We start from the raw sequence: 12,137 nt of genomic DNA on the forward strand, positions 1-12,137 counted from the left end.
ACCCCTAAAAGCCGTTAAACAGAAATAAACCATTAAGCACATTTCTGTAAATATTCCTTTGGTGCTGCAAGAAACCAATAAAGTCAATTCTTAGAAACTATGAAAATATTTAAAGTAATAATTTTCATAGATAAAATAAGTCCTTTTTTAAAAGCATTATTAAATTAGCTATAAAAAACACAAAATATTTTTGCTTCAAACTAAAACATATTCTCTAAGCTTAAAAACATTAAAATTCTCCCTCCCTCAGGTACTCAGTAAATACTCATTTGCCACACTCTTTTATAATTACCTGTGCTAAAACTCATTTATTCAAACTATTATTTTTCTCCTTTTTCTATTAGCCTTTCTTAGCAGACACATTTTTTTCCAGCCACTGTGCTACTACTAGATTTTTATTTTCTTTTAATCTATTTTAAATCTAAAAGTTAATTAGAAATAACTTGGATAATCACATCAACTTTTTATCTTACTCCCCAATTATACATATTAAACACACAAGTTTAAAGAAGAAAAAAAATTAAGTTTAACAAAGCAGATTTAACAAAGAGATAAATACTCTATAGTTAAATGCTAATAGAGATGGGCATGAGGCACATATAAATCCTGCAACAATCACTCTTACAACTTAGTTTCAGGGAAGGTGTGTGTTCCTTTGTGTTCATGCCCAGATACATAAACACAAAGTTGAAAGTAAGGGTCATGAATAAATGAAGAAAGGAATGTATCCCCAGATTCTTCAGCAACTATACAGGTGGAAACATGCATGCAAGCCTACATACAGTCACTCTTATCATGAATCCAATAACAACAAACACCTATGACATGCAAGAAAGATTAATAGTAAACCTGATACATTACCATGGAATTACAAGTAAGAGTAGTTTGAAGCTTAAAAACTTTATGTAATCCAGCAGCTTCTGCTTGTGCTAGTTTCTCTTCTGTCATTTTCACCACAAATTTCACAGTTGTGTCCGTATGATATTCTTTATAATCGGAAATTAATGCTGGTGTTTTATCTGTTCCATTTAGCATAGGTTCTAAAACCTGTTCCTTATATACCTATAAAAGATTTAAAAATTAGTAATTCTTTTTATGACTTACTCTCATGTTCTCATACTAGAAGTCATGCAATCTTTCAAAACTCCTCCACTCCTATAAGGGAGAGGAAAGGAAAACTCCATTTCTATTGTCTCTTGCTCAAACACTATAGAAAAGAACATGTGGGGATATTCTCAGTGATGAGAAGACATATAAGGTAATAGTTCTGATCTACTCCCACTTCAAAGGGCAAGATACAGTCTGACAGTATACAGGAGATGATATCAAGTAGAACTGACAATAATATGTATCAATTTAGATTTATAACAGCTGATGCTGACTTGTATGTACTGACCATATTTATAAGAACTCAAAACACTACTTATTATTCTATTCCTTTCATTTTAAGGTAAATACAAAGATATAGTCTCTTAAAAAAGCATTTATCTAACATAAGTCATACTATATTATTTGAAGAAGTTTTAATTAATTAATTAAAATAATGCTTTAACTACTATTTGAAAATTCAAAGCAAAATTCAATTGAATGGATAGAAATACAAACAGGAATTTTTAAACATTACACAGAACAAACAATACTGGGTCATTCTTATAACAAAGAATTTCTTAATGCAATGCCCTTCTTATGGGCACTCACATATTAATACTAACCTGTGTCCAAGTTCTAACTGGAAGCTCTGTAATTTCTACTGTGTTTCTATCCACCACAAATATTTCACCACTGACTGCATACTGGTTTTGACCAAGTTCTTGAATTGTGCCTTTAAAGTTTTTGTAGTTTGGAAGCTGCAGAAAAACAAAACATAAAACAAAACTTAGGCTTGCTTTGCTTAAGTACCAGGTCCCATATTTGAATGCCCCTTAGTCTATGGTCTACTGATGGTGGAAGATTAACATGACTAAAACTGAAATCCTGATCCTCAATTATCTCTCTCTAGATGATAATTCAGTGTGGAAACCATAGTTTCTGTTAATATAATTAAATATCTCCCCCAAATCAACATTTTAGCATCATCTTTCTATTCTTTCTAGAATAGCACTTTTTTTCCAACATATTGCTCCACAACTTCCTTTCCCTTACATGATATCCTTTTAAATTCAAACTTCTTGGGCTTCACATTGAAAGTCTTCCAAAGTCTAAAGCCAATTTAATGTTCTAATTTTTGTCAGATGATTTGTATCCTGCAGAATCATTAGTTTTCTCCTATACTTTGCTTGAATATTTTGAATATTCTCATTTTTATTCTCTCTGCTATGGCTTGGATATGGTCTGAGTGTCACCCAAGATTTCACCTGCTGACAATTAATTCCTAATGTTAGGCATTAAGAGAGTTGAAACTTAATTTGACTATTTTGTTTAGAGCTGGGGCCTTTGGGTAGTGATTAGGATTAGACAACGTCATTAGAACAGAGCCTCATGATTAAATCCTGGAAGTTTTATAGGAATAGTGAGAGAGGCCAGAAAGACACAGATATACATATGTGCTGTCTTTTTTCATGTGACGCTCTGCATCACTTCTGCATCACCTCAAGTCAGTGCCAGCAAGAAGACTATCAACAGATAATGCCTCTTAGATCTTGCACTTCCAGATGCATGAGACAGAATAAATCTCTTTTCTTCAAAAGCAGTCTATCTCAGGTGTTTCATCACTGTAACAAAAATAGACTAAGACCCAATCCATTAGCCCTAACACATTATGCAGTCCAATTCCATTCGTCTAAATAAACTTACTCATCCTTCCCAACCCAATTAAGAAAGATTACTCCTCCTTCTAAAATTCATGATTTTATTGTCACCAAGAAAGTAGGCATGTAGCATTGGGCATTTCTTCTTACATACTGAGTAACTATATTTTGCCACTGTAAATTTCAAGCCTTAATGTCATCCTGACAAAAGATCAACTTTTGGAAGACAGACCATACTCTTTAACTCAATACTCAACACAGAGGCATGTGTATAGCAGGTACACAGCAAACATGCACTGATAAAACTCTAGCTTAACATTCTAACATGTTATCCAAAATAGTTAAAATAAAACATTATCATCATAAAAGTAAATTGATGCTTCTGTTAGAAATAAAAAATATGAACAAAGTAGTATGTAAACCATGTAATAATTCAATTTTTATTTTAAAATACTGGGAAACTAATACATCAAACTGTTAACAGTTTCTGTCTATATGGTAGATTTATGGCTTATTTTTTCTCCTTTTCTTATTTGTACTTTCAACAATGAGTATAATTATTTTTATAATATTTAGTGTAACATCGTAAAGGAATTTCCAAGACTTGGTAGTTTGAGAACAAAAACAAAGTTACTTATAATTTTATTGCAAAAACACCATTCCCTGTATAGTTCAAAGATTTGAAAGCCTGGAATATGGGATATTTTTTGTTAGAGTCTGTACATAAGTCAGGATGGTGCCTGGCATTTTGCCAGAGAAATGTTAGAGTCTGTAAACAAGTCTGGATGGCGCCTGGCAAAATGCCAGAGGGAGTGGTTTGTGAAGTAACGCCAGCGAGCCATTAAGTGTGGAGATTTCTTATTGGTTGACTGATGTATCTAGTTTATGCTAATTAAGATAAGCTGTGTGGAATGTATAAATACTGCTCCTGTCCTACAATAAACGGCTCCCTCTCCTGCTGTATCAACGTACACAAGTTGTTCGTCACCCCCCGGTTATTTTGCTGCAGCCGGACTGCAGCAATTTTTGAATTTCAACAGTTTTTCCCCATAAATCTCACTTTCAGACTCATTCCTTTATATCTTTTATTGTAAGCACATATCAGGTTATATCATAAAAGGTCTTTATTGCCTGTAGTAGTTCTAAAGTGAAAATATTACATTATTTTTCTAAAATGACTGAACTTTACTACTCATACATTATCATTTGTAAAATAAACAATAAATTCTAAAAAATTACCATGGGATGAGGATCCAATCCTTCTAGCATTCGTCTGACATTGTTCACGATTTCCCTAGCATCATAGTTGGGTAGTTTACAAGCCCATCCAGTACCAATACCCTCAGCACCATTTATTAAAACCATGGGAATTATGGGAATATACCACTCAGGCTCTACACGTTGATTATCATCATAAAGGAACTTAAGCAGGTTGTCATCCACAGTAGGAAAAAGTAATCTTGCTAAAGAGCTAATGAAAAGAAAAAGAAGAAAATGGAAAAGTGGCATGGCTTTGAGAAATAATGCTTTTTATCATTGACTTAATGTATTTAACAGTAAAATTTACATAATGTTAGTATTAAATGCCTGTTTCTCTTGGGCACAAGCAAAGTGAAACGGCTCTATTTTACTTACATATTACTTATCTACCTAAATTCTTTAATACTGCTAAATAGCTGTTTAGAAATTTCCTATTATTGCACATCTAATAGGAATAAAGCATATAACCCATTTTTAACCTATAGAATAAAGTTGTATCAGGAAAAAAATAACTACATATTGAATAAAGCACATAATCCATTTTTAACCTATAAAATAAAGTGTATCAGGAAAAAAAAATCTTTACTTTCATTGGGACTGATTTCACCAAGAATTTATAAAATTTAAGGCTAATGGACTTTGTTCTATTTGTGATCAAATAATTTGGAACATTAATAATCTCTCCACAGCTATTATTCTATTAAACATGTAGTTGATTCTAAACTTCAAATTTAACTTTATAGTATTAAACAGCAAATATTTACCTTAACATTGTGAAAATATAACGAGGACTTGCAGCATCTTTGCCACCATGAAGCCGAGTTCCAAACTGCCCAATGGGCTGAAGCAAGTTAATGTTGTTACTTCCCACGAAGTTCTGAGCCAAATTCACGATAGTCATCATCAATGCTTGCTATAGAATAGAAACAGAATATAACATTAATATTCTAAGTTTTCTATAATTATTCCTCAATTTGTATTAAAATATAAATTTACAATTCTATTACATTTTCAAAGACGTTATAAAAAGAAAAATGTTTCATTGGTATAGCTATGACTCTTGTCAATAATGAAAGTTCTCAATTGACTCCAATCTTAATGCTTACTTCTCCATGATGATAAGCAGACATCTCAGCAACAGATCCAGCCAACTGGGCGACTTTTACTTCACGTTTATCATTCCTCTTGAAACAGGTAAATAAAACTTTTCGTTGGCCTGGCTTAAAGCCTGTTAAAAAAGAACAGCCCTCTTGTAAAAATAATACTTCAAGATATAGTTGTAACAATTCTTTAAGTGGAAACAATGATCTATATATCCAGGCAAAGGAAAAAAAAAAAAGCAAAGAGTTTGCTTTTAAAGAACAGCTGTTAGAAATCCTATAACAATATGACTACACACTAATACATTTTCTATTGTCACTAATATATTTTCTGTTGTAAAAGTGAATTGCCAATTGAATGACAATCTTCTGGTCTTAAAGAGTTTCCAAACACTCATAAAACCAAAATGCCAAATGTAACTAAAGTATCAGCAAACCACTGATGAGCCTGACAACTTAACTAAAGTATTCCAAATTGGAAAGACTCTTATAAAGATTTATTGTGGCTTTTCATGTAGGTTTTAGAATATAATCAATCTGGATACTCTTCTCAACTTGGTATTTACCAGGTAACTGAGAAAGTCACCAAACAATAAGCCACAGTGTCCTCAGAGTAACAGAAATAATATCCTTTCTAACAGAGTTAAGTATTACATGAGATAATGTAAGCACTCTGCTTCCTTCTCAAGCTTCTTGTTCTAGGGCAATAAACTTAGTAATGATCTTTTTAGTATACACTAACCAGAGAATAAAATAATATAGTATGTCCACTTCTTTGAAATTTTTATAATCTAATTGAGGAGGCAAAATTAACATAGATAAAGGAAGAGGTGCACAATAACTGACATAGAACTTGAGGCATATGAAACCAATTTCAACTAAAATTGGTAGAAAAGACTTCATAAAAGGGAGGCAATTCAAGCTAAAAAGTAACAGATGGAGAGAACTGCTATGAGCTGGGAAAAAAAAAAAAAAAAAACAAGGTTTACAAAACCCAACAAATTTGCTAAAAAGTTCTAAAACGGGAAAAGAAAAGAAAAGCCTAATAGAGGAGACCAAAAGCTGCGCTAGTGGGAAACAGTTTCTAAACTGTGTCAAAGCCAAATAAGTTAAATCACTAGGTTTTAGGTAATGAAGTATGTTCTTAAAGTTTATTCTCTGATAAATATTTTAGAGATTATCAATGCTCCACTTCTCCTTTTATTTTAGAAATTCTGTAATCAATGGGCCAAAGCTTTAAAGACGGCTTAAGTGTCAATTTTCCTGAAAAACTCAAAAAGGGTTTAAAAGTTTCAAACTAAGGAATATTAAAAACTTCAGTTTTAACATATCTCAAAAGCAATATCAAAAAGGTTTTGAATTCCTCTGAATCAGTTCATCACATGTTTTGTAAGAATTTTAAAATGGATCATAAGGATGACCTAAAGTCCAAGAAATTAAACAATACTCAATAATACACACACACACAAAAAAACCTTTTTATATAGGATACTCACCATCAACAAGAGATGGTATAGATCTTTCATTGTCTGAGTTTGAGAAAAGAATCAATTCCTTATTGATGAAATCATTGTAAGTCAAATGCTTTGTTGCTGTACCATATAAAAATTGCTAGGAGAAAAGTCATATATCAATATTGTCATTACTACAAGAATTTTAGTCTCTCTCCTTCTTCCCCAGATCACTGTTCTTTATGACTAACCTCTGGTAAGCCATGTAATCTACGCTGTCTTCGATCCTCCATAAAATTTGTTAACCACTCTTTTCTGTCATCAATCTTCTTCTTACTGAAAGCCTGAAAGAGTTCAAGTAATGATTTCACACATTAAAAATAAAATTAATTGTAGGGGCTGGGGATATAGCTCAGTTGGTATAGTGCTTGCCTCACATGCACAAGGCCCTGGGTTCAATCCCCAGGACAGATAGATAGATAGATAGATAGATAGATAAAATTAACTGTAAAATTTATATTCACAAACAGCAAATAGTTAATTATTAACCTCAGGAAAATTAAAGGTATTTTCTAATGCTTTTGACAAAAATAACCCTGAACTTAGTCTATTAAGGAATTATGAATGACAGGCATAATCTGCAGAAAAAGACTAAAAGTTCACTCTCTGAACACTAAAATTTTAAAAGAAACTTATCTCAGCAAACCAGGATTGGGAGGAAATATACATCAGGTAGGGGATGGCTAACGTAAGAATTTTAAAAATTAACTTAATTACCAAGGTAATTGCAGCATCATCTTCAGGACCAGCATATCTAAACAAAATGCGATGCCTTTCCATATCAGCAAAATATTCCTTTGCCTCTTTAGCCGTACTGGTACCCAATCCTGTACAATTTAAAAAGTGAGTTGCACACATCAATAACTGTTAAAACTACTGAATGAAAAGCTGGTAGGGAAAATTATTAAAAAATAAAGTGGCAACACCCACACCAACAGATCAATCTTAATAGACAAAAAAAGACAAACTAGATATTACATGCCTCCTTACATAAGTATATAATGCTATCTAGCAAATGTTCTGGGGTTGGTTTGTTTTATTTTGATGGTGCTGGGGGCAGAAAACATGCTACATATTAAACTACAGATAGATAATAGTCACAATCCAGAACAAACAGTTTAACTATCTTAATAAATAAATAACAAGGAAAACTATGAAAGAGAAATAATATATTCAGCAGTTAAAAGAGACTTACCAAATGTACTATGTTTGGATATTAACAAAAAGAAAACAAATATATATGTGTATATATGTAGATATATAGATATATCTCAATCATACATATTATATGTAATACATATTACTCATGATTGTACTACAAACATATTTTTATGTTGCTATTTATATATTAATATAATTATGAGGAATTTTAACATGACTAGATTTTTAAATATGTTAAAGAAAAGTATTTATTTTATTTAAAACTAATGGGGTGGTGTGAAGAGAGGTTTAGATAAAACAAGACTGACCAAAGAAATAGTAATTGTTAAAGTATATGAGGATTTCATTATACTACTTTATATTTTTACAGAATTTTCTATGACATTTTTTTAAAAATCAGCAGTAACTGTTTTTGAAATCTAAGAGAAACTTTCAAAGTTTTTTTTTCATATTTCTGTTATAAAAATAAATTTATGTCAGGAGTCACTTCACAAAACTTAAATATTTTAAAACACAAACCTTTGTAGTATTTTATTTTCCAGGCTTTCTGATTCTCTATATGTTTTTTCCACTCATCAAATTCAGGAATACTGTAGAAGGAAAGTTCCTGCTTATTTTTGCTTGCCTTAAATTAATTAAAAGAAAAAAAAAATTAGTGTTTCTGCTGCTCATTAAGACAACAGTATAAAAATGTAATAATGTAAATAGTACCTTTACAATAGGAGTAATGAACTCTTCAAGAAAACCATGCTTCAAAAGTGATGGCCAGTTGTGATGGATGAAATTAATAAGCAGGCCCTTTATGTGAGAACCATCTTGATCCTGAAATTAAAAAAAAAAAAAAAAGTAAAACCTCCTATAACAATTTTATGAATTGTTAACTACTTATATAGCCAAATTTAAAAACATATGAAGGCAGCAAAGAGACAAAGTTCCATTCAAAATTTTAGAACTGCATTTTATAAAACATTAGATCACCACAGTAAAAAAATATTTCTTAAAATGTGAATAAAGAATATAACTAGCAATACACTGAATTTTCCTGTCATTATAAAATATAATTATGTCTGTTATTTTTTCTTTCACTAAAAATTATTTTAAGGATGAAAAATCTGTAAAACGTGATTATAATGCCACTTCATTGCACAATGGAAGAGGAAATCCAAGGAGCATAGGCATAAGTCTTCACATGACCAAAAAATTATAAATATTCTGCTTAAAAATGTATAGCAGCTTTGTCAGTTGTAATTTTTTCTACTGATGCTTTTACCAAGAGTATACAAAAGAAAAACATTTAAATGCATATGAAATTCTTTCAATTTGTTAGTTTTGTCTTGATTACTGCCATTTTACTATTAAAATCCTCCTGATTTTTATAAATGCAATCACATATCAATATTAACCATTAATATTTCCCACTTGTAGATTCCATCATTTCATTTCTACTCATGTGTAGGCTTAATCACTATAATATAATACTGTGTCTACTCTGCTCAAATTTACTGCATTTAAAAATATTTTTAAATAACCAAGATCAGTACTCAAATATTAAATAATATAAATTGTGCTCAACACAAATGTTTCTATTACAAAATGTGTTTTCTCCTCCTTGATGTACAATTACTTTCACTTACATTAACTTGGAACAAGTACCATGAAACATTTATCAAAAGGACAACCTGAACATATTAATTTTAAGTAGGTGATGACTTAAACCAACCTGATCAGTCATAATCATAATCTTTCCATAACGTAAGGTTTTCAGAGATTCTGCATCATCATAACTTTTCTTGTATTGTAAACCAACTATTTTAATAATATTGTTTATTTCTGCATTTTCCATGATCTGTGCAAAAAGAAAAATCATTGGAAGTATTTCAAAAGCATTAAAACACACACAAAAATTACCAGAATTTACATTTTAAAGTTCAACAATTTTAGTAAAGTACTAAAAATGTCCTAAATGTGTGAAGATTTTACACACACACACACACACACATTCACACACGTACCTGTTTATGAGAAGCTTCTCGTACATTAAGAATTTTACCCCTGAGTGGAAAGACTCCATATCTGTCTCGTCCAATCACACCTAATCCAGACACAGCCAAGGATTTGGCAGAGTCTCCCTCTGTTAATATGAGTGTACACTCCAGAGAATGTTTGCCACCTAAGAAAAATTAAAAACTAAGTATACTCTGAATTTCTCATTTTACAGATCAAAAAAAATGAAGACATAAAAATTACTGCTCACAATGATAGTGAAAGACTGTAAGAGTCATCCCATATTATGCTCAGTACAGTTTAAGTTTTAAATAAATTTCTATCCCCTAAAATGTAGTAATGGTAGCACATGTGGCAATTTCAATGATTTTTAGACTCTTTTTTTTTTTTAGAAAACAGTCTAAAAAAATTTTCTTGAACTGGATAAATTAAAAATAATTTTTATTATTTATTATTTTATTTTAATTTTAATTACATTTAAATCAAGATCTTTAAGAGAAAATAATCTGAATCTTACCAGCATCGTTAGCATCATCCAGTTTGGGAATACCTTTGATTTTACTATATTTTACTGATGAACATTTCTTATTCAGCTGAGTTTGAGCCTTAAATTTCACCCAATTCAGGATACTTTCTACAATACCACAATTAGAGGCCTAAAAAAAGAAGATAAAATAGATTATAAGAAGCTAACAGTACTATAAGGCTCAGTTGCAAATCAAAGATTGACTTATACCCTCATCTTATTTTCCAAAAATTAAGGTAACCCAATAAATATGTACAAAGTAAAATAAAATTTTCAAGTATGTAGAAAATAGTACCTTTTATGTTATGCATTTTACTACAATAAGAATACTTGTACATTAAAATCACTAGATGAAATTGAAATCAGAGTAGAAAAGATAAAAACTGGAGCCCCAAAAGGATCTGTTCATTTGTTAAAAGGGAAATCTTTCAACAGCCAGTTCAAAGTTAAAAACACAATTACATAATTCCTTAATTTAGTTCTTGGAAAAACAATCAATGATTTGATGAAATACTGAAGTCCTCCGTTTGAAATTATCAGAATTAAGCATATTAATTTGTGGTGTAAACATGACTATATTCACAGTTAATACAATAAGACAAAGTAATCACAAATAGGATAAATCAAAAAAACAACTTCCACCTTGAAATATAATACAAGTTTTACTCACTGCTTTAAAAAATTTTTCTGATAGCTGACATTTGGACCCAAAACTTTTGGGCTGTAAAGTCATGTTTTCCTTAGTCTGAGAATCAAAAGTTGGATTTTCAATAAGACAATTGATAAAAACCCATATATGGTTTTTCACCTGTGAAAAACAGAAAAAGAAGTCAACATTAAAACTAAAATTATTTAAAAATTCAGCAAAATATATAAAGCATCACTTACTTGAAATGGTTTCACTGATACACCTGCTTTGTTTTTTTTCTTAACTACTTCAATCAGTTTACCAACAACTTGATCTACTACATAATCCACATGCCGTCCGCCCTAAAGAGGACAAAAAAAAAAAGACGACAGAATCCCAAATCTTCTATAATTAAGGTAGCCAACAACTTCCAGTGATTTCATTTTTCTAGAGAAGTAATATAAGTCTCAGAATAACAATGTCAAAATTTTTTAATTAGATATTTTTGGCAACAGCACCAATAAACCAAGGCCAGTTCAAGAGGGGGGCTTTCTATACTTTAGACCAACCAGCTACAAATTGGGAGTTCCCATGACTTATTCAGGTTTGATAATTTGCTAGAATGGCTCACAGAACTCAGAAACACATTTTAGCTTCATTTGGCAGTTTATTTAAAAATATATAACTCATGAATAGCCAATAAAAAGGTACATGGGGCAAGGTATGGGGCAGTAGATGGTGGGTACATCCTCTCCAGACATGCCACCCTCCCAACACTTCAATATAGACACCAACCTGGGATCTCTGAGAACCCCATTGTTTAAAAGCTTTCATCATACAGGTATAATCTTAAACTCAATCTCCAGTCCCTCTCCCTTCCCTAGAAATCAAAAGAGCTAGGGTTTCTAATTAATGTTGTTATTTCAGGCAACTAGCCCTGTCTATGCATCTACCACATGCTGAAATATTAAAAGACATTCCTATAACCCAATATATTTAGGAGTTTTGTGTTAGGAACAGGGACAAAGATCAAATGTTAGAACAAAAAAGTTAACTCCTATCATCCCTACTACTCAGGAAATTACAAATTTTAAGGAGCTCTGTGTCAGAATCAGAGACAAGAATCAAAATGTATATTTCTTATTATTCTATGCAACTATATAAAACTCTACATAGCCAACTCTATTATGCAGTGGAAAT

General features: G+C 31.1%; 1 protein-coding gene across 4 annotated transcripts in view; it reads right to left on the reverse strand.

The window, feature by feature from the left end:
• Top2b (DNA topoisomerase II beta) overlaps positions 1–12,137 on the reverse strand; it is a 58,073-nt gene that overhangs the window by 19,285 nt on the left and 26,651 nt on the right. For all 4 annotated transcript variants that reach the window (XM_027932014.2, XM_071619545.1, XM_027932013.3 and 1 more), the window contains exons 9-23: positions 11,198–11,299; positions 10,980–11,117; positions 10,301–10,439; positions 9,792–9,949; positions 9,500–9,625; positions 8,491–8,601; positions 8,299–8,404; positions 7,336–7,445; positions 6,810–6,902; positions 6,604–6,718; positions 5,114–5,235; positions 4,772–4,920; positions 3,987–4,218; positions 1,713–1,847; positions 862–1,062 (exon numbers count right to left, since the gene is read on the reverse strand). In XM_027932014.2, coding sequence (XP_027787815.1) covers positions 862–1,062; positions 1,713–1,847; positions 3,987–4,218; positions 4,772–4,920; positions 5,114–5,235; positions 6,604–6,718; positions 6,810–6,902; positions 7,336–7,445; positions 8,299–8,404; positions 8,491–8,601; positions 9,500–9,625; positions 9,792–9,949; positions 10,301–10,439; positions 10,980–11,117; positions 11,198–11,299 — 2,037 coding nt within the window. The remainder of the gene's footprint in view (positions 1–861; positions 1,063–1,712; positions 1,848–3,986; positions 4,219–4,771; positions 4,921–5,113; positions 5,236–6,603; positions 6,719–6,809; positions 6,903–7,335; positions 7,446–8,298; positions 8,405–8,490; positions 8,602–9,499; positions 9,626–9,791; positions 9,950–10,300; positions 10,440–10,979; positions 11,118–11,197; positions 11,300–12,137) is intronic.

The sequence above is a fragment of the Marmota flaviventris genome, chromosome 1 (assembly GCF_047511675.1).
Source record: "Marmota flaviventris isolate mMarFla1 chromosome 1, mMarFla1.hap1, whole genome shotgun sequence".
Taxonomy (NCBI): Eukaryota; Metazoa; Chordata; class Mammalia; order Rodentia; family Sciuridae; genus Marmota; species Marmota flaviventris.